The sequence below is a fragment of the Kryptolebias marmoratus genome, linkage group LG23, assembly GCF_001649575.2.
Source record: "Kryptolebias marmoratus isolate JLee-2015 linkage group LG23, ASM164957v2, whole genome shotgun sequence".
Taxonomy (NCBI): Eukaryota; Metazoa; Chordata; class Actinopteri; order Cyprinodontiformes; family Rivulidae; genus Kryptolebias; species Kryptolebias marmoratus.
Window position 1 is genome coordinate 8,352,860 of NC_051452.1, and position 21,110 is coordinate 8,373,969.

The following is a 21,110-nucleotide window of genomic DNA, read 5'->3' on the forward strand; positions in this document are numbered from 1 at the left end:
AGCTGTGGTCGGCTGTAGACAGCTGTGGTCGGCTGTAGTCGGCTGTAGACAGCTGTGGTCGGCTGTAGTCGGCTGTAGACAGCTGTGGTTGGTTGTGGTCAGCTGTGGTCGGCTGTAGTTGGTTGTAGTTGGTTGTAGTCGGCTGTAGACAGCTGTGGTTGGCTGTAGTCGGCTGTAGACAGCTGTGGTCGGCTGTAGACAGCTGTGGTCGGCTGTAGTCGGCTGTAGACAGCTGTGGTCGGCTGTAGTCGGCTGTAGACAGCTGTGGTTGGTTGTGGTCAGCTGTGGTCGGCTGTAGTTGGTTGTAGTTGGTTGTAGTCGGCTGTAGACAGCTGTGGTTGGCTGTAGTCGGCTGTAGACAGCTGTGGTCGGCTGTAGACAGCTGTGGTCGGCTGTAGTCGGCTGTAGACAGCTGTGGTCGGCTGTAGTCGGCTGTAGACAGCTGTGGTTGGTTGTGGTCAGCTGTGGTCGGCTGTAGTTGGTTGTAGTTGGTTGTAGTCGGCTGTAGACAGCTGTGGTTGGCTGTAGTCGGCTGTAGACAGCTGTGGTCGGCTGTAGACAGCTGTGGTCGGCTGTAGTCGGCTGTAGACAGCTGTGGTCGGCTGTAGTCGGCTGTAGACAGCTGTGGTTGGTTGTGGTCAGCTGTGGTCGGCTGTAGTTGGTTGTAGTTGGTTGTAGTCGGCTGTAGACAGCTGTGGTTGGCTGTAGTCGGCTGTAGACAGCTGTGGTCGGCTGTAGACAGCTGTGGTCGGCTGTAGTCGGCTGTAGACAGCTGTGGTCGGCTGTAGTCGGCTGTAGACAGCTGTGGTTGGTTGTGGTCAGCTGTGGTCGGCTGTAGTTGGTTGTAGTTGGTTGTAGTCGGCTGTAGACAGCTGTGGTTGGCTGTAGTCGGCTGTAGACAGCTGTGGTCGGCTGTAGACAGCTGTGGTCGGCTGTAGTCGGCTGTAGACAGCTGTGGTCGGCTGTAGTCGGCTGTAGACAGCTGTGGTTGGTTGTGGTCAGCTGTGGTCGGCTGTAGTTGGTTGTAGTTGGTTGTAGTCGGCTGTAGACAGCTGTGGTTGGCTGTAGTCGGCTGTAGACAGCTGTGGTCGGCTGTAGACAGCTGTGGTCGGCTGTAGTCGGCTGTAGACAGCTGTGGTCGGCTGTAGTCGGCTGTAGACAGCTGTGGTTGGTTGTGGTCAGCTGTGGTCGGCTGTAGTTGGTTGTAGTTGGTTGTAGTCGGCTGTAGACAGCTGTGGTTGGCTGTAGTCGGCTGTAGACAGCTGTGGTCGGCTGTAGACAGCTGTGGTCGGCTGTAGTCGGCTGTAGACAGCTGTGGTCGGCTGTAGTCGGCTGTAGACAGCTGTGGTTGGTTGTGGTCAGCTGTGGTCGGCTGTAGTTGGTTGTAGTTGGTTGTAGTCGGCTGTAGACAGCTGTGGTTGGCTGTAGTCGGCTGTAGACAGCTGTGGTCGGCTGTAGACAGCTGTGGTCGGCTGTAGTCGGCTGTAGACAGCTGTGGTCGGCTGTAGTCGGCTGTAGACAGCTGTGGTTGGTTGTGGTCAGCTGTGGTCGGCTGTAGTTGGTTGTAGTTGGTTGTAGTCGGCTGTAGACAGCTGTGGTTGGCTGTAGTCGGCTGTAGACAGCTGTGGTCGGCTGTAGACAGCTGTGGTCGGCTGTAGTCGGCTGTAGACAGCTGTGGTCGGCTGTAGTCGGCTGTAGACAGCTGTGGTTGGTTGTGGTCAGCTGTGGTCGGCTGTAGTTGGTTGTAGTTGGTTGTAGTCGGCTGTAGACAGCTGTGGTTGGCTGTAGTCGGCTGTAGACAGCTGTGGTCGGCTGTAGACAGCTGTGGTCGGCTGTAGTCGGCTGTAGACAGCTGTGGTCGGCTGTAGTCGGCTGTAGACAGCTGTGGTTGGTTGTGGTCAGCTGTGGTCGGCTGTAGTTGGTTGTAGTTGGTTGTAGTCGGCTGTAGACAGCTGTGGTTGGCTGTAGTCGGCTGTAGACAGCTGTGGTCGGCTGTAGACAGCTGTGGTCGGCTGTAGTCGGCTGTAGACAGCTGTGGTCGGCTGTAGTCGGCTGTAGACAGCTGTGGTTGGTTGTGGTCAGCTGTGGTCGGCTGTAGTTGGTTGTAGTTGGTTGTAGTCGGCTGTAGACAGCTGTGGTTGGCTGTAGTCGGCTGTAGACAGCTGTGGTCGGCTGTAGACAGCTGTGGTCGGCTGTAGTCGGCTGTAGACAGCTGTGGTCGGCTGTAGTCGGCTGTAGACAGCTGTGGTTGGTTGTGGTCAGCTGTGGTCGGCTGTAGTTGGTTGTAGTTGGTTGTAGTCGGCTGTAGACAGCTGTGGTTGGCTGTAGTCGGCTGTAGACAGCTGTGGTCGGCTGTAGACAGCTGTGGTCGGCTGTAGTCGGCTGTAGACAGCTGTGGTCGGCTGTAGTCGGCTGTAGACAGCTGTGGTTGGTTGTGGTCAGCTGTGGTCGGCTGTAGTTGGTTGTAGTTGGTTGTAGTCGGCTGTAGACAGCTGTGGTTGGCTGTAGTCGGCTGTAGACAGCTGTGGTCGGCTGTAGACAGCTGTGGTCGGCTGTAGTCGGCTGTAGACAGCTGTGGTCGGCTGTAGTCGGCTGTAGACAGCTGTGGTTGGTTGTGGTCAGCTGTGGTCGGCTGTAGTTGGTTGTAGTTGGTTGTAGTCGGCTGTAGACAGCTGTGGTTGGCTGTAGTCGGCTGTAGACAGCTGTGGTCGGCTGTAGACAGCTGTGGTCGGCTGTAGTCGGCTGTAGACAGCTGTGGTCGGCTGTAGTCGGCTGTAGACAGCTGTGGTTGGTTGTGGTCAGCTGTGGTCGGCTGTAGTTGGTTGTAGTTGGTTGTAGTCGGCTGTAGACAGCTGTGGTTGGCTGTAGTCGGCTGTAGACAGCTGTGGTCGGCTGTAGACAGCTGTGGTCGGCTGTAGTCGGCTGTAGACAGCTGTGGTCGGCTGTAGTCGGCTGTAGACAGCTGTGGTTGGTTGTGGTCAGCTGTGGTCGGCTGTAGTTGGTTGTAGTTGGTTGTAGTCGGCTGTAGACAGCTGTGGTTGGCTGTAGTCGGCTGTAGACAGCTGTGGTCGGCTGTAGACAGCTGTGGTCGGCTGTAGTCGGCTGTAGACAGCTGTGGTCGGCTGTAGTCGGCTGTAGACAGCTGTGGTTGGTTGTGGTCAGCTGTGGTCGGCTGTAGTTGGTTGTAGTTGGTTGTAGTCGGCTGTAGACAGCTGTGGTTGGCTGTAGTCGGCTGTAGACAGCTGTGGTCGGCTGTAGACAGCTGTGGTCGGCTGTAGTCGGCTGTAGACAGCTGTGGTCGGCTGTAGTCGGCTGTAGACAGCTGTGGTTGGTTGTGGTCAGCTGTGGTCGGCTGTAGTTGGTTGTAGTTGGTTGTAGTCGGCTGTAGACAGCTGTGGTTGGCTGTAGTCGGCTGTAGACAGCTGTGGTCGGCTGTAGACAGCTGTGGTCGGCTGTAGTCGGCTGTAGACAGCTGTGGTCGGCTGTAGTCGGCTGTAGACAGCTGTGGTTGGTTGTGGTCAGCTGTGGTCGGCTGTAGTTGGTTGTAGTTGGTTGTAGTCGGCTGTAGACAGCTGTGGTTGGCTGTAGTCGGCTGTAGACAGCTGTGGTCGGCTGTAGACAGCTGTGGTCGGCTGTAGTCGGCTGTAGACAGCTGTGGTCGGCTGTAGTCGGCTGTAGACAGCTGTGGTTGGTTGTGGTCAGCTGTGGTCGGCTGTAGTTGGTTGTAGTTGGTTGTAGTCGGCTGTAGACAGCTGTGGTTGGCTGTAGTCGGCTGTAGACAGCTGTGGTCGGCTGTAGACAGCTGTGGTCGGCTGTAGTCGGCTGTAGACAGCTGTGGTCGGCTGTAGTCGGCTGTAGACAGCTGTGGTTGGTTGTGGTCAGCTGTGGTCGGCTGTAGTTGGTTGTAGTTGGTTGTAGTCGGCTGTAGACAGCTGTGGTTGGCTGTAGTCGGCTGTAGACAGCTGTGGTCGGCTGTAGACAGCTGTGGTCGGCTGTAGTCGGCTGTAGACAGCTGTGGTCGGCTGTAGTCGGCTGTAGACAGCTGTGGTTGGTTGTGGTCAGCTGTGGTCGGCTGTAGTTGGTTGTAGTTGGTTGTAGTCGGCTGTAGACAGCTGTGGTTGGCTGTAGTCGGCTGTAGACAGCTGTGGTCGGCTGTAGACAGCTGTGGTCGGCTGTAGTCGGCTGTAGACAGCTGTGGTCGGCTGTAGTCGGCTGTAGACAGCTGTGGTTGGTTGTGGTCAGCTGTGGTCGGCTGTAGTTGGTTGTAGTTGGTTGTAGTCGGCTGTAGACAGCTGTGGTTGGCTGTAGTCGGCTGTAGACAGCTGTGGTCGGCTGTAGACAGCTGTGGTCGGCTGTAGTCGGCTGTAGACAGCTGTGGTCGGCTGTAGTCGGCTGTAGACAGCTGTGGTTGGTTGTGGTCAGCTGTGGTCGGCTGTAGTTGGTTGTAGTTGGTTGTAGTCGGCTGTAGACAGCTGTGGTTGGCTGTAGTCGGCTGTAGACAGCTGTGGTCGGCTGTAGACAGCTGTGGTCGGCTGTAGTCGGCTGTAGACAGCTGTGGTCGGCTGTAGTCGGCTGTAGACAGCTGTGGTTGGTTGTGGTCAGCTGTGGTCGGCTGTAGTTGGTTGTAGTTGGTTGTAGTCGGCTGTAGACAGCTGTGGTTGGCTGTAGTCGGCTGTAGACAGCTGTGGTCGGCTGTAGACAGCTGTGGTCGGCTGTAGTCGGCTGTAGACAGCTGTGGTCGGCTGTAGTCGGCTGTAGACAGCTGTGGTTGGTTGTGGTCAGCTGTGGTCGGCTGTAGTTGGTTGTAGTTGGTTGTAGTCGGCTGTAGACAGCTGTGGTTGGCTGTAGTCGGCTGTAGACAGCTGTGGTCGGCTGTAGACAGCTGTGGTCGGCTGTAGTCGGCTGTAGACAGCTGTGGTCGGCTGTAGTCGGCTGTAGACAGCTGTGGTTGGTTGTGGTCAGCTGTGGTCGGCTGTAGTTGGTTGTAGTTGGTTGTAGTCGGCTGTAGACAGCTGTGGTTGGCTGTAGTCGGCTGTAGACAGCTGTGGTCGGCTGTAGACAGCTGTGGTCGGCTGTAGTCGGCTGTAGACAGCTGTGGTCGGCTGTAGTCGGCTGTAGACAGCTGTGGTTGGTTGTGGTCAGCTGTGGTCGGCTGTAGTTGGTTGTAGTTGGTTGTAGTCGGCTGTAGACAGCTGTGGTTGGCTGTAGTCGGCTGTAGACAGCTGTGGTCGGCTGTAGACAGCTGTGGTCGGCTGTAGTCGGCTGTAGACAGCTGTGGTCGGCTGTAGTCGGCTGTAGACAGCTGTGGTTGGTTGTGGTCAGCTGTGGTCGGCTGTAGTTGGTTGTAGTTGGTTGTAGTCGGCTGTAGACAGCTGTGGTTGGCTGTAGTCGGCTGTAGACAGCTGTGGTCGGCTGTAGACAGCTGTGGTCGGCTGTAGTCGGCTGTAGACAGCTGTGGTCGGCTGTAGTCGGCTGTAGACAGCTGTGGTTGGTTGTGGTCAGCTGTGGTCGGCTGTAGTTGGTTGTAGTTGGTTGTAGTCGGCTGTAGACAGCTGTGGTTGGCTGTAGTCGGCTGTAGACAGCTGTGGTCGGCTGTAGACAGCTGTGGTCGGCTGTAGTCGGCTGTAGACAGCTGTGGTCGGCTGTAGTCGGCTGTAGACAGCTGTGGTTGGTTGTGGTCAGCTGTGGTCGGCTGTAGTTGGTTGTAGTTGGTTGTAGTCGGCTGTAGACAGCTGTGGTTGGCTGTAGTCGGCTGTAGACAGCTGTGGTCGGCTGTAGACAGCTGTGGTCGGCTGTAGTCGGCTGTAGACAGCTGTGGTCGGCTGTAGTCGGCTGTAGACAGCTGTGGTTGGTTGTGGTCAGCTGTGGTCGGCTGTAGTTGGTTGTAGTTGGTTGTAGTCGGCTGTAGACAGCTGTGGTTGGCTGTAGTCGGCTGTAGACAGCTGTGGTCGGCTGTAGACAGCTGTGGTCGGCTGTAGTCGGCTGTAGACAGCTGTGGTCGGCTGTAGTCGGCTGTAGACAGCTGTGGTTGGTTGTGGTCAGCTGTGGTCGGCTGTAGTTGGTTGTAGTTGGTTGTAGTCGGCTGTAGACAGCTGTGGTTGGCTGTAGTCGGCTGTAGACAGCTGTGGTCGGCTGTAGACAGCTGTGGTCGGCTGTAGTCGGCTGTAGACAGCTGTGGTCGGCTGTAGTCGGCTGTAGACAGCTGTGGTTGGTTGTGGTCAGCTGTGGTCGGCTGTAGTTGGTTGTAGTTGGTTGTAGTCGGCTGTAGACAGCTGTGGTTGGCTGTAGTCGGCTGTAGACAGCTGTGGTCGGCTGTAGACAGCTGTGGTCGGCTGTAGTCGGCTGTAGACAGCTGTGGTCGGCTGTAGTCGGCTGTAGACAGCTGTGGTTGGTTGTGGTCAGCTGTGGTCGGCTGTAGTTGGTTGTAGTTGGTTGTAGTCGGCTGTAGACAGCTGTGGTTGGCTGTAGTCGGCTGTAGACAGCTGTGGTCGGCTGTAGACAGCTGTGGTCGGCTGTAGTCGGCTGTAGACAGCTGTGGTCGGCTGTAGTCGGCTGTAGACAGCTGTGGTTGGTTGTGGTCAGCTGTGGTCGGCTGTAGTTGGTTGTAGTTGGTTGTAGTCGGCTGTAGACAGCTGTGGTTGGCTGTAGTCGGCTGTAGACAGCTGTGGTCGGCTGTAGACAGCTGTGGTCGGCTGTAGTCGGCTGTAGACAGCTGTGGTCGGCTGTAGTCGGCTGTAGACAGCTGTGGTTGGTTGTGGTCAGCTGTGGTCGGCTGTAGTTGGTTGTAGTTGGTTGTAGTCGGCTGTAGACAGCTGTGGTTGGCTGTAGTCGGCTGTAGACAGCTGTGGTCGGCTGTAGACAGCTGTGGTCGGCTGTAGTCGGCTGTAGACAGCTGTGGTCGGCTGTAGTCGGCTGTAGACAGCTGTGGTTGGTTGTGGTCAGCTGTGGTCGGCTGTAGTTGGTTGTAGTTGGTTGTAGTCGGCTGTAGACAGCTGTGGTTGGCTGTAGTCGGCTGTAGACAGCTGTGGTCGGCTGTAGACAGCTGTGGTCGGCTGTAGTCGGCTGTAGACAGCTGTGGTCGGCTGTAGTCGGCTGTAGACAGCTGTGGTTGGTTGTGGTCAGCTGTGGTCGGCTGTAGTTGGTTGTAGTTGGTTGTAGTCGGCTGTAGACAGCTGTGGTTGGCTGTAGTCGGCTGTAGACAGCTGTGGTCGGCTGTAGACAGCTGTGGTCGGCTGTAGTCGGCTGTAGACAGCTGTGGTCGGCTGTAGTCGGCTGTAGACAGCTGTGGTTGGTTGTGGTCAGCTGTGGTCGGCTGTAGTTGGTTGTAGTTGGTTGTAGTCGGCTGTAGACAGCTGTGGTTGGCTGTAGTCGGCTGTAGACAGCTGTGGTCGGCTGTAGACAGCTGTGGTCGGCTGTAGTCGGCTGTAGACAGCTGTGGTCGGCTGTAGTCGGCTGTAGACAGCTGTGGTTGGTTGTGGTCAGCTGTGGTCGGCTGTAGTTGGTTGTAGTTGGTTGTAGTCGGCTGTAGACAGCTGTGGTTGGCTGTAGTCGGCTGTAGACAGCTGTGGTCGGCTGTAGACAGCTGTGGTCGGCTGTAGTCGGCTGTAGACAGCTGTGGTCGGCTGTAGTCGGCTGTAGACAGCTGTGGTTGGTTGTGGTCAGCTGTGGTCGGCTGTAGTTGGTTGTAGTTGGTTGTAGTCGGCTGTAGACAGCTGTGGTTGGCTGTAGTCGGCTGTAGACAGCTGTGGTCGGCTGTAGACAGCTGTGGTCGGCTGTAGTCGGCTGTAGACAGCTGTGGTCGGCTGTAGTCGGCTGTAGACAGCTGTGGTTGGTTGTGGTCAGCTGTGGTCGGCTGTAGTTGGTTGTAGTTGGTTGTAGTCGGCTGTAGACAGCTGTGGTTGGCTGTAGTCGGCTGTAGACAGCTGTGGTCGGCTGTAGACAGCTGTGGTCGGCTGTAGTCGGCTGTAGACAGCTGTGGTCGGCTGTAGTCGGCTGTAGACAGCTGTGGTTGGTTGTGGTCAGCTGTGGTCGGCTGTAGTTGGTTGTAGTTGGTTGTAGTCGGCTGTAGACAGCTGTGGTTGGCTGTAGTCGGCTGTAGACAGCTGTGGTCGGCTGTAGACAGCTGTGGTCGGCTGTAGTCGGCTGTAGACAGCTGTGGTCGGCTGTAGTCGGCTGTAGACAGCTGTGGTTGGTTGTGGTCAGCTGTGGTCGGCTGTAGTTGGTTGTAGTTGGTTGTAGTCGGCTGTAGACAGCTGTGGTTGGCTGTAGTCGGCTGTAGACAGCTGTGGTCGGCTGTAGACAGCTGTGGTCGGCTGTAGTCGGCTGTAGACAGCTGTGGTCGGCTGTAGTCGGCTGTAGACAGCTGTGGTTGGTTGTGGTCAGCTGTGGTCGGCTGTAGTTGGTTGTAGTTGGTTGTAGTCGGCTGTAGACAGCTGTGGTTGGCTGTAGTCGGCTGTAGACAGCTGTGGTCGGCTGTAGACAGCTGTGGTCGGCTGTAGTCGGCTGTAGACAGCTGTGGTCGGCTGTAGTCGGCTGTAGACAGCTGTGGTTGGTTGTGGTCAGCTGTGGTCGGCTGTAGTTGGTTGTAGTTGGTTGTAGTCGGCTGTAGACAGCTGTGGTTGGCTGTAGTCGGCTGTAGACAGCTGTGGTCGGCTGTAGACAGCTGTGGTCGGCTGTAGTCGGCTGTAGACAGCTGTGGTCGGCTGTAGTCGGCTGTAGACAGCTGTGGTTGGTTGTGGTCAGCTGTGGTCGGCTGTAGTTGGTTGTAGTTGGTTGTAGTCGGCTGTAGACAGCTGTGGTTGGCTGTAGTCGGCTGTAGACAGCTGTGGTCGGCTGTAGACAGCTGTGGTCGGCTGTAGTCGGCTGTAGACAGCTGTGGTCGGCTGTAGTCGGCTGTAGACAGCTGTGGTTGGTTGTGGTCAGCTGTGGTCGGCTGTAGTTGGTTGTAGTTGGTTGTAGTCGGCTGTAGACAGCTGTGGTTGGCTGTAGTCGGCTGTAGACAGCTGTGGTCGGCTGTAGACAGCTGTGGTCGGCTGTAGTCGGCTGTAGACAGCTGTGGTCGGCTGTAGTCGGCTGTAGACAGCTGTGGTTGGTTGTGGTCAGCTGTGGTCGGCTGTAGTTGGTTGTAGTTGGTTGTAGTCGGCTGTAGACAGCTGTGGTTGGCTGTAGTCGGCTGTAGACAGCTGTGGTCGGCTGTAGACAGCTGTGGTCGGCTGTAGTCGGCTGTAGACAGCTGTGGTCGGCTGTAGTCGGCTGTAGACAGCTGTGGTTGGTTGTGGTCAGCTGTGGTCGGCTGTAGTTGGTTGTAGTTGGTTGTAGTCGGCTGTAGACAGCTGTGGTTGGCTGTAGTCGGCTGTAGACAGCTGTGGTCGGCTGTAGACAGCTGTGGTCGGCTGTAGTCGGCTGTAGACAGCTGTGGTCGGCTGTAGTCGGCTGTAGACAGCTGTGGTTGGTTGTGGTCAGCTGTGGTCGGCTGTAGTTGGTTGTAGTTGGTTGTAGTCGGCTGTAGACAGCTGTGGTTGGCTGTAGTCGGCTGTAGACAGCTGTGGTCGGCTGTAGACAGCTGTGGTCGGCTGTAGTCGGCTGTAGACAGCTGTGGTCGGCTGTAGTCGGCTGTAGACAGCTGTGGTTGGTTGTGGTCAGCTGTGGTCGGCTGTAGTTGGTTGTAGTTGGTTGTAGTCGGCTGTAGACAGCTGTGGTTGGCTGTAGTCGGCTGTAGACAGCTGTGGTCGGCTGTAGACAGCTGTGGTCGGCTGTAGTCGGCTGTAGACAGCTGTGGTCGGCTGTAGTCGGCTGTAGACAGCTGTGGTTGGTTGTGGTCAGCTGTGGTCGGCTGTAGTTGGTTGTAGTTGGTTGTAGTCGGCTGTAGACAGCTGTGGTTGGCTGTAGTCGGCTGTAGACAGCTGTGGTCGGCTGTAGACAGCTGTGGTCGGCTGTAGTCGGCTGTAGACAGCTGTGGTCGGCTGTAGTCGGCTGTAGACAGCTGTGGTTGGTTGTGGTCAGCTGTGGTCGGCTGTAGTTGGTTGTAGTTGGTTGTAGTCGGCTGTAGACAGCTGTGGTTGGCTGTAGTCGGCTGTAGACAGCTGTGGTCGGCTGTAGACAGCTGTGGTCGGCTGTAGTCGGCTGTAGACAGCTGTGGTCGGCTGTAGTCGGCTGTAGACAGCTGTGGTTGGTTGTGGTCAGCTGTGGTCGGCTGTAGTTGGTTGTAGTTGGTTGTAGTCGGCTGTAGACAGCTGTGGTTGGCTGTAGTCGGCTGTAGACAGCTGTGGTCGGCTGTAGACAGCTGTGGTCGGCTGTAGTCGGCTGTAGACAGCTGTGGTCGGCTGTAGTCGGCTGTAGACAGCTGTGGTTGGTTGTGGTCAGCTGTGGTCGGCTGTAGTTGGTTGTAGTTGGTTGTAGTCGGCTGTAGACAGCTGTGGTTGGCTGTAGTCGGCTGTAGACAGCTGTGGTCGGCTGTAGACAGCTGTGGTCGGCTGTAGTCGGCTGTAGACAGCTGTGGTCGGCTGTAGTCGGCTGTAGACAGCTGTGGTTGGTTGTGGTCAGCTGTGGTCGGCTGTAGTTGGTTGTAGTTGGTTGTAGTCGGCTGTAGACAGCTGTGGTTGGCTGTAGTCGGCTGTAGACAGCTGTGGTCGGCTGTAGACAGCTGTGGTCGGCTGTAGTCGGCTGTAGACAGCTGTGGTCGGCTGTAGTCGGCTGTAGACAGCTGTGGTTGGTTGTGGTCAGCTGTGGTCGGCTGTAGTTGGTTGTAGTTGGTTGTAGTCGGCTGTAGACAGCTGTGGTTGGCTGTAGTCGGCTGTAGACAGCTGTGGTCGGCTGTAGACAGCTGTGGTCGGCTGTAGTCGGCTGTAGACAGCTGTGGTCGGCTGTAGTCGGCTGTAGACAGCTGTGGTTGGTTGTGGTCAGCTGTGGTCGGCTGTAGTTGGTTGTAGTTGGTTGTAGTCGGCTGTAGACAGCTGTGGTTGGCTGTAGTCGGCTGTAGACAGCTGTGGTCGGCTGTAGACAGCTGTGGTCGGCTGTAGTCGGCTGTAGACAGCTGTGGTCGGCTGTAGTCGGCTGTAGACAGCTGTGGTTGGTTGTGGTCAGCTGTGGTCGGCTGTAGTTGGTTGTAGTTGGTTGTAGTCGGCTGTAGACAGCTGTGGTTGGCTGTAGTCGGCTGTAGACAGCTGTGGTCGGCTGTAGACAGCTGTGGTCGGCTGTAGTCGGCTGTAGACAGCTGTGGTCGGCTGTAGTCGGCTGTAGACAGCTGTGGTTGGTTGTGGTCAGCTGTGGTCGGCTGTAGTTGGTTGTAGTTGGTTGTAGTCGGCTGTAGACAGCTGTGGTTGGCTGTAGTCGGCTGTAGACAGCTGTGGTCGGCTGTAGACAGCTGTGGTCGGCTGTAGTCGGCTGTAGACAGCTGTGGTCGGCTGTAGTCGGCTGTAGACAGCTGTGGTTGGTTGTGGTCAGCTGTGGTCGGCTGTAGTTGGTTGTAGTTGGTTGTAGTCGGCTGTAGACAGCTGTGGTTGGCTGTAGTCGGCTGTAGACAGCTGTGGTCGGCTGTAGACAGCTGTGGTCGGCTGTAGTCGGCTGTAGACAGCTGTGGTCGGCTGTAGTCGGCTGTAGACAGCTGTGGTTGGTTGTGGTCAGCTGTGGTCGGCTGTAGTTGGTTGTAGTTGGTTGTAGTCGGCTGTAGACAGCTGTGGTTGGCTGTAGTCGGCTGTAGACAGCTGTGGTCGGCTGTAGACAGCTGTGGTCGGCTGTAGTCGGCTGTAGACAGCTGTGGTCGGCTGTAGTCGGCTGTAGACAGCTGTGGTTGGTTGTGGTCAGCTGTGGTCGGCTGTAGTTGGTTGTAGTTGGTTGTAGTCGGCTGTAGACAGCTGTGGTTGGCTGTAGTCGGCTGTAGACAGCTGTGGTCGGCTGTAGACAGCTGTGGTCGGCTGTAGTCGGCTGTAGACAGCTGTGGTCGGCTGTAGTCGGCTGTAGACAGCTGTGGTTGGTTGTGGTCAGCTGTGGTCGGCTGTAGTTGGTTGTAGTTGGTTGTAGTCGGCTGTAGACAGCTGTGGTTGGCTGTAGTCGGCTGTAGACAGCTGTGGTCGGCTGTAGACAGCTGTGGTCGGCTGTAGTCGGCTGTAGACAGCTGTGGTCGGCTGTAGTCGGCTGTAGACAGCTGTGGTTGGTTGTGGTCAGCTGTGGTCGGCTGTAGTTGGTTGTAGTTGGTTGTAGTCGGCTGTAGACAGCTGTGGTTGGCTGTAGTCGGCTGTAGACAGCTGTGGTCGGCTGTAGACAGCTGTGGTCGGCTGTAGTCGGCTGTAGACAGCTGTGGTCGGCTGTAGTCGGCTGTAGACAGCTGTGGTTGGTTGTGGTCAGCTGTGGTCGGCTGTAGTTGGTTGTAGTTGGTTGTAGTCGGCTGTAGACAGCTGTGGTTGGCTGTAGTCGGCTGTAGACAGCTGTGGTCGGCTGTAGACAGCTGTGGTCGGCTGTAGTCGGCTGTAGACAGCTGTGGTCGGCTGTAGTCGGCTGTAGACAGCTGTGGTTGGTTGTGGTCAGCTGTGGTCGGCTGTAGTTGGTTGTAGTTGGTTGTAGTCGGCTGTAGACAGCTGTGGTTGGCTGTAGTCGGCTGTAGACAGCTGTGGTCGGCTGTAGACAGCTGTGGTCGGCTGTAGTCGGCTGTAGACAGCTGTGGTCGGCTGTAGTCGGCTGTAGACAGCTGTGGTTGGTTGTGGTCAGCTGTGGTCGGCTGTAGTTGGTTGTAGTTGGTTGTAGTCGGCTGTAGACAGCTGTGGTTGGCTGTAGTCGGCTGTAGACAGCTGTGGTCGGCTGTAGACAGCTGTGGTCGGCTGTAGTCGGCTGTAGACAGCTGTGGTCGGCTGTAGTCGGCTGTAGACAGCTGTGGTTGGTTGTGGTCAGCTGTGGTCGGCTGTAGTTGGTTGTAGTTGGTTGTAGTCGGCTGTAGACAGCTGTGGTTGGCTGTAGTCGGCTGTAGACAGCTGTGGTCGGCTGTAGACAGCTGTGGTCGGCTGTAGTCGGCTGTAGACAGCTGTGGTCGGCTGTAGTCGGCTGTAGACAGCTGTGGTTGGTTGTGGTCAGCTGTGGTCGGCTGTAGTTGGTTGTAGTTGGTTGTAGTCGGCTGTAGACAGCTGTGGTTGGCTGTAGTCGGCTGTAGACAGCTGTGGTCGGCTGTAGACAGCTGTGGTCGGCTGTAGTCGGCTGTAGACAGCTGTGGTCGGCTGTAGTCGGCTGTAGACAGCTGTGGTTGGTTGTGGTCAGCTGTGGTCGGCTGTAGTTGGTTGTAGTTGGTTGTAGTCGGCTGTAGACAGCTGTGGTTGGCTGTAGTCGGCTGTAGACAGCTGTGGTCGGCTGTAGACAGCTGTGGTCGGCTGTAGTCGGCTGTAGACAGCTGTGGTCGGCTGTAGTCGGCTGTAGACAGCTGTGGTTGGTTGTGGTCAGCTGTGGTCGGCTGTAGTTGGTTGTAGTTGGTTGTAGTCGGCTGTAGACAGCTGTGGTTGGCTGTAGTCGGCTGTAGACAGCTGTGGTCGGCTGTAGACAGCTGTGGTCGGCTGTAGTCGGCTGTAGACAGCTGTGGTCGGCTGTAGTCGGCTGTAGACAGCTGTGGTTGGTTGTGGTCAGCTGTGGTCGGCTGTAGTTGGTTGTAGTTGGTTGTAGTCGGCTGTAGACAGCTGTGGTTGGTTGTGGTCGGCTGTAGACAGCTGTAGTTGGTTGTAGTTGGTTGTAGTCGGCTGTGGACAGAAACCCCGCTCCGTTCTCAGAATCTTTAACCAACAGGACGTGTCTCTCTGTCTCTGTCTCCTCTGATGTCTGTCCCTCTCCGACCTACAGGGCTTCCAGGTGGTTTGCGAAGCCGCCCAATCAGACTCCTCCTCTCCTGCAGCTGGCGAGCAGAGCTGTCGCCGTGGAAACTCTGTTGATAAAGGCGGCACGTCCCAACAACCCCCACCGACCAAAGGCCCCTCCAAGAAAAAGTGAGGCGTGTTTCTGAGACTTCTTTAGATCTGTACCCTGAAGCTTGACAACAACAAGCCTTTTTTAGTCTGAAACAACAAAATAACCAAGCAGGGATTCATTCGAGGTGTTTATTTTTTCAGTTGCTCTCAGTGAAATGGAGCCGGTTGGCGGCTGAACATTTGGCCCCGCGGCGGCCTCGTGTCAGAGGCGCTAAGCTTCCGAGCGGTTGCCCCGTTTTTCTGTGCGAAGTGTTGCTTCAAGCTGTAACGCCTCAGCTTGTTCTGCCCGAGCTCGACCAGAACCCGCGTACCGCCCCGCGAACGTCAGACTTTGTAATAATAACGTTCTTTCAATAAACCGAACGGCTGATGGAGAAGCTCGGCTCAAACCGTTTGAAACGTGACTATAATTCGAGGATTATTCATCTCTTTAAAGGTCACATTTTAAGGGAAATGAAGCGCCGTTTCAATCAGCTGTCAATGTATCAGCGTCTGTCGCTTTAGTTGGTTTAAAGGAGTAGTGAAGTTGGGAAAAATCAGGATTTCATCTTTTATCTGAACTGATTCTGTTCGAGAATAAAAGCGAGCTTAAACCCTCCCTCGGTGCTGTCATACGTCACATGGTAATCCATGAAGGGGCGAAGGTTGATCCCGTCTGTTTTTCTGCAGCACGCACAGATTAGCTGCTTTCTTCTGGGAGTTTCAAACTGCAGGGCTGGGCAGGGATGGGGGAGCCGAGCGGAGAGCGCGGCTCAATTTGAAGTTGTTGGAATGCGGCAGATTTCTCTTTTAATCGAAGCGTTTCGCTCGCCCCGTTTGCTCAGGCTGATATTTTTAATCTGCCCCTCCGCCTGCCTGGTTACAGTCTTTTACGGACGCGAGGTGATTAATGCGGCGCGCCTCGTCCCGCGGCGCCGCAATCCGCACACCTCGGAGCACTGCTGATGCTGAGGCAGTTTCCATGGCGACCACCGGCTGCTGCATCCGCCTCTCTCTCTCTCGTCTCTCTCCTCCCGCGTGGAGTCGGAGCCTCTCTGGTGGCCTGGGGCGGCTGTCGTCACTCGGTCTCCTTGGCAACGTGACACAACAGCAGTAGGCAGAGAAACGCGATCCAGCCACCCCCCCTCAGACTGATTCATGTAGATATCGACCGCTCGTTACGGCCAAGGCAAGATTAAACACCCCCCTCCGTCTTTGACTCCCCCACTTACGGTTTCAATATGTTTCCTCGCGGATCGCGCTGTCCGCTATGCAGCACGCCGAGCCCTGACCTTCATTCAGCTTATTTATAGTGGACTCACGTAGGCTGAGGCTCCCCGTGTTCCTGCTGCTCTCCCGATGATGCCGAGGGGAGTGGGGGGCTCTGCCCTTGTTCACCGTCCTCCTTTGATACATTATTAATCAGCCATTGTGGTGGGAGTTGGCGACAAGGCCGATAAAGCAGGACAAACTGGGACATGATGGCGCTGTTTTTAATTTCAGCTGAAATATATTTAGTTCCGAGCAGCCAGATTGTTCGTATGTGCAATTTCTGTTGACAGCTGTCCTTCGCTGTTAATTTAATCACAAACAGCGTTAATTCAGGGATACATATACATATACATATATATAAAACTGTGTGATCCGGATCATAATCTGGATCAGAACCAGAATTTAATCCACTGTTTTTTGTTTCAGCCCCAACATTTCCTGAACATTTCGTCCAGATCTGTTCTTTAGTTTTTACCCGATCTTTGCTGACAGACAAACAACCGGAAACTAAAGGGTCACATATAGGAGCAGAGACAAGCTTTTAACCAAGGGGTTACCTGTGACCTTTGACCCCTTGAACCCTGAAATAAGCAGGCATCATCTGTGACCCTCGAGGCGTCCAGCTGTGCAGTTTGACGCTCCTACGTTACTCTGCTGCAGAGTTGGAGCACGAGGTCAGCTGTGACCTTGACCTTTGACCCCGTCAAATTGAAATCAGAAATCTTACACAACCTGATAGCCCTCAGGGTATGTCAGGAGGATGACTCTCAGCTACTACCACACCGGAATCTGTAAACCCGACTGTCGGTGAATCAGTTGCAGGCGTTCCTCCGGTGATTACCTTCGGCGAGTTTCAATAAAAGCCGCAAAATATTTCGCTAACAAACGTGCGAGCGATGACATGAGCGACAGAAACGCAAAAAGACAGAAGGCAACAAACGAAACGGTCAAACTTGAGCAATGTTTAAACTGTCCGTGAGCGACTTTTAGTCCAAAATCTGAGAAGCACTTGAAGAATTTTTAAATATTTTTTTAAATATCTGCTGTTTTATATTTCATTTGTTGAAAAATACAGCTAATTTCTTCATTTTTGATCCCTAAAAGCTCAGCCTTTCATGGAGGTGGATCCTTTTTAACTCTAACCAAGTCACCTGAGCAAAACAAAGAGTCTTCTTTAGCTTAATAATCAGCCTGAACTGAATGTGTTTCATCTTTGAAAAGGAAGAATAAATCTCCATTAGTAAATAAAATGAAGCCAGAGTTTGACACACGCAGTTCCAGTTACTCAGTAGACTGATTTTATGTTTTTAAAGAGGATGTTTAAACGACTTGTTATAATCTCAGGACCCACCTCTGTTCCAGGATCTCAGCCCCCGCCGGCCTGCCGGTGTCCCTGGCCCAGCGGGCGCGGTACGCCACGTACTTCGACGTGGCGGTGCTGCGCTGCCTGCTGCAGCCGCACTGGACGGAGGAGGGCGTGCACTGGGCGCTGATGTACTACCTGCAGCGCCTGAGGCAGATCCTGGAGGAGAGGCCCGAACGCAACCCGGAGCCCCTGGTCACGCCGCTGCCGCGCCCGCGGAGCAGCTCCATGGTGGCCGCGACGCCATCGCTGGTCAACACTCACAAGACTCAGGTAAAAGGGGAGGGGTTTAACTTCCTTCGCTAAAACCACCGCAGGACGTTCAAGTTGGCCGTCTCATTTTGTGGAATATAAAACCAAACCAGGAGGAAAAGAGTGTTCAGTTTCTGAAGAGTCCTGCAGACCTGAAGGAGCCGTTTCCCCTCGTTTAGTCTCTACGAACACGTCAAACGGTGAAGCTGTCATTAGAGATGAAACGTTTCGATGCCAGTGTGTCTAAAGCAGCGGTCCCCAACCTTTTTAGCTCTGCGGACCGGTTCATTGTCAGACTGTATTTTCACGGACTGGCCTTTAAAGGTGTGGCGGATAAATACAACAAAAAAAATGCTAATGCTCTCTGTGTTTAAACAAGCCCTTCAAAATAAGAGACCCCACAAATCTAAAGTGCACAAAGAATACAACTCACCATAACGCTGAGTCAGTGGAAGCCCTATGCCTGTTTCTCAGTAACCAGACGGTCCCATCGGGCTTCCAGATGTTTGTTTTTTACTCATTTTGCAGCTTGTGGGTTTGTTTTTAGCGGGGAACGTGTCACGTGACCTAGATAAGCATCAAGAGTGAGTCATAGAAGGATGGAGTGGAGAGAATCTAGTTATTTTTCAAAATAAATGTCGTTCAGACTCCAAAAATTAAAAAAACAAAAAAATAAAACAGAAATACTGTAAGTTAATTATTATTTCTGCGCAGCCTGGTACCAAATGGCCCACGGACCAGGGGTTGGGGACCTCTGGTCTAAAGCGTGGATCTGGGAAGGTTGTAAAACAAATTTAGACCAAGAAAACAGGTCGAACAAGAAAACCTGAAGATCAGAGGTCAGAAAAAGGAGTCAAATGAACGACACGGAGTGAATAAATTCTTGCCTAAATTTGGGCCGGAAATTCGATGGAAGATGGAAGATGGAAAAATACGTCTCGACGGCCGTCTAGAAGTTCAGATAGTAAAGGTTGAGACTGGACTTCAGTTTTAATCTCACTGCTGCGACTAAAAATAGGTGAATTTTCAGACGCAGCGTTCGGCGCCATCAAGCCGAGCATTTTGTGCCGCCGTTTGTTTTTTTTTTCGACAGCTCCAGGCAGTGCACGTTATCTTGTTGCTCATCTCCGCCCGAACTGAACCAAGGAGGGTTCGGGAGGACACCCGCGGCTCCTTGGAGAGACAATTTGTCTCGCCGTCTCCCGGTTTGTTCGCCAATGTTCGCGCCCCGGTGAGATGCAGGCTTTGTATACTTTCAGTGAGGGATCTGCTTTGGACAAGAGGACGATGGCGGAACTTTAAGAAAACACACAGAACGATGATTGTCTGAAGAAAACCAGTGTTTTTTGGCAGTCCTGTCAAAAATAATGGAAAATAGTCTAATTTCTTAACTCCATTTAATTAAAACAGTATTTATTTCGCCCTCCTGCTGGGTCAAAGTGACCCCTGAGGGTTAATTGGTTGTTTGTCACATATCCTTCAGGATGTCCGTGCTGATTGGACTGTTTGTGTCCTCTGCTGCGTTCTGCAGGACATGAGCCTGAAGTGCAACGAAGAGGGAAAGTCTCTGAGCACAGAGACATTTGCAAAGGTGTCCCTGACGAACCTGCGGCGCCAGGCGGTCCCCGACCTGTCCTCTGACCTGGGCATGAACATCTTCAAGAAGGTCTGCGTCCTCACCGTGGAAAATAATAATAAATAAAAGGTCAAATGTTGCACTGACGTCCTCCTGTTGTGTTTCAGTTTAAGAACCGGCGCGAGGACCGCGAGAGGAAGAGCTCCATCCCCTTTCACCACACGGGAAAGAAGCGCCAGCGACGCATGGGCGTGCCTTTCCTGATGCACGAGGACCACCTGGACGTCTCGCCTACCCGCAGCACCTTCTCCTTCGGGAGCTTCTCGGGCCTCGGGGACGAGCGGCGGGCTTTGGACCGTGGTGGCTGGCAGGCCACCATCATGGGTGGGCGGCACGGCATTTATAATAAGAACAGCAGGGGTGGAAGTGTTGCTTCCCCTCCAGTCAGAGTCTGAGTCAGAGGCTGTCAGTTAGTGAATTAGGTCACTTCATTAACGAGTGTTTCTGATGAGCTCGCACGGAGGAGTGTGGTTAGAAGTTGCTCAAGGCGCAGAAACATTTTGTGTTATTATTATTATTATCCAGTGACTTTGTTGAGCGTTATTTCCACGAGCCCTTTGCTCATTTTTACCAAACTGTTTTCTATAAATGCTGCTCAAATGATCCCCTCTGTCTGGATGTAGCTTTAAATGATAAAAGATCAGTTTCCCTGGATGCTTGCTGATGATGTTATTTATACTGGAGTAAAACAGATGTACAGATATTATTAGATGAGATGGACGAGAGAGAGTATTATTCCTGATAATATGTAAACCGTCAACTCTGCTTTCTTGAAGACTGTTCCCAGTTTTTGTTGGTTATTTTTGGCGTCTCTGATTTATTATTATTATTATTTTTTTAATGCTGTGGCAGGTCTGGTGGTTTATATTTGCACAGACGACGCAAACGTGTGCACATACGAGCCGAAGCCGTTCGGAAAGCACCAACGAACACGGCAGTAAATCTTTGAAATGGATGTTCTTAAGAAGGCGGACGTTTTGTTTGACGGCGCTCCCGGCTCGCCACGGGAACGATCCCCGTCGAACGGCAGCCCAGTTGAGTTTGAGTCCCTGTAGGGGACTGGAAACACGTAGATGCTCCGATGGTTCCGAAATATCTTCGCTACCAGCCGTGTTCAAACACGGGCGTGAGGCAATGACTTAGAAATAAAACCACTAACGTGTGCAGATGTGTTTTCGTTAAAGAATACAGCCGATTGAGTTTAAGTTAGGGTCACCTTGGATTAGTTTATGTATTGTTCCAACAGACAGCAGCCCTCCTGTCCGGCTCGCCATTAATGTAATGGTATTTTTACTTCACAATTTCAAAAAAAGAGCTCTGAGATCGACAGCCGCAGGGAGGTTTATTTCATTTTTGGATCCACGTTAGGACACCAACAAGCCTTCTTTCTGTCACTCAAATCTGATCTAATTTCACTTTTGTTTGCACTTATTCAGGCTGCATTTCACAATAATTTCCAGGTAGGTTCACACGCAGGGGCAGCACAGACACGGCCGCAGACGCAGACAGCCTGAGCGCCAAACACTCCCACTCCCATCATTCCCTGCTCCGGGACATGCCCGACCACTCCAACAGCCACAGCGACAACACGGTGAAGGAAGGTGAGGAACCGGCTGAAGGTACGGCTCAGGTTTCACTCCGGCGACAACTAACGTCTCCTTCTCTGCGCTTCCAAGTTCGCTCTCAGATCTCCACCATCACCATGGCGGCGTTCAACACAACCGTGGCGTCCTTCAACGTGGGCTACGCCGACTTCTTCACCGAGCACATGAAGAGGCTCTGCAGCCCCGTGGCTGCGCCGGAGATCCCCGTGGAGCCGCTGGCCTGCGCCAACCTGCCGCGCAGCCTCACCGACTCCTGCATCAACTACTCCTGCCTGGAGGAGGGGGAGAACATCGAGGGGACCAATAACTTTGTGCTGAAAAACGGCATGTTGGATCTCACAGTGAGTGATGAATAATGGTGTCTTGTGCTGGTCTTTTTAAGAATTAGGGGTTTTGTTATAAAGATGCCCTCGCCCTTTTCGAAAACCAGGCCGTCCTGCGGGCTCTTTACGCCGTCTTCAGCCACGACATCAGCTCCAGGATCTGCGACGTGGCGCTCAACATCATCGATTGCCTGCTGCAGCTTGGCGTGGTGCCCGGCATGGGCAAGAAGCTGTCCAAGCCCGACAACAAGGAGAACCAGGAGGCGCGGGCCAAAGACCCCGCCGGCCAGGGCCTCGGAGGAGGCGCTCAGGGGGGCGGGCCCATTCCAGGAGCCGGCGGAGGGGGAGATGGAGGAGGGGGAGGAGGAGGAGGGGGGAGTGGAAGTGGTGGAGGAAGTGGGCAAGGGAGCAAGGATGATGTGAAGAATAACAAGGATAGTGACAAAACGGTGGGTTTTAAATTGTATTTTATTGGCTTGTTATTAAAACTGCAGGCCTGGATGGTTTCTAAACGGCTTGTTTTCGAAAGCAGGACGACGGCTCCGGCTTCAGCACCCACCGCCTGGCTCTAACCATGCTGATAAAGATCGTCAAGTCTCTGGGCTGCGCTTACGGTTGCGGTGAGGGCCACCGGGGGCTGTCAGGAGATCGCCTCAGGATGCAGGTCAGTCTCTTCGACCTAAATCCTCTGCACGTCTTCACAAACCTCATCCTGCAAGATAAAGCACATCATCACTCCCCGGT

General features: G+C 54.2%; 1 protein-coding gene across 1 annotated transcript in view; it reads left to right on the forward strand.

Moving 5' to 3' along the window:
* The window catches only part of LOC108242191 (unc-80 homolog, NALCN channel complex subunit), a 62,259-nt gene that overhangs the window by 5,465 nt on the left and 35,684 nt on the right, over positions 1-21,110 (forward strand). The window contains exons 7-14 of the mRNA XM_037973778.1: positions 13,813-13,955; positions 16,551-16,824; positions 18,335-18,469; positions 18,547-18,763; positions 19,900-20,040; positions 20,116-20,384; positions 20,474-20,815; positions 20,899-21,030. Coding sequence (XP_037829706.1) covers positions 13,813-13,955; positions 16,551-16,824; positions 18,335-18,469; positions 18,547-18,763; positions 19,900-20,040; positions 20,116-20,384; positions 20,474-20,815; positions 20,899-21,030 — 1,653 coding nt within the window. The remainder of the gene's footprint in view (positions 1-13,812; positions 13,956-16,550; positions 16,825-18,334; positions 18,470-18,546; positions 18,764-19,899; positions 20,041-20,115; positions 20,385-20,473; positions 20,816-20,898; positions 21,031-21,110) is intronic.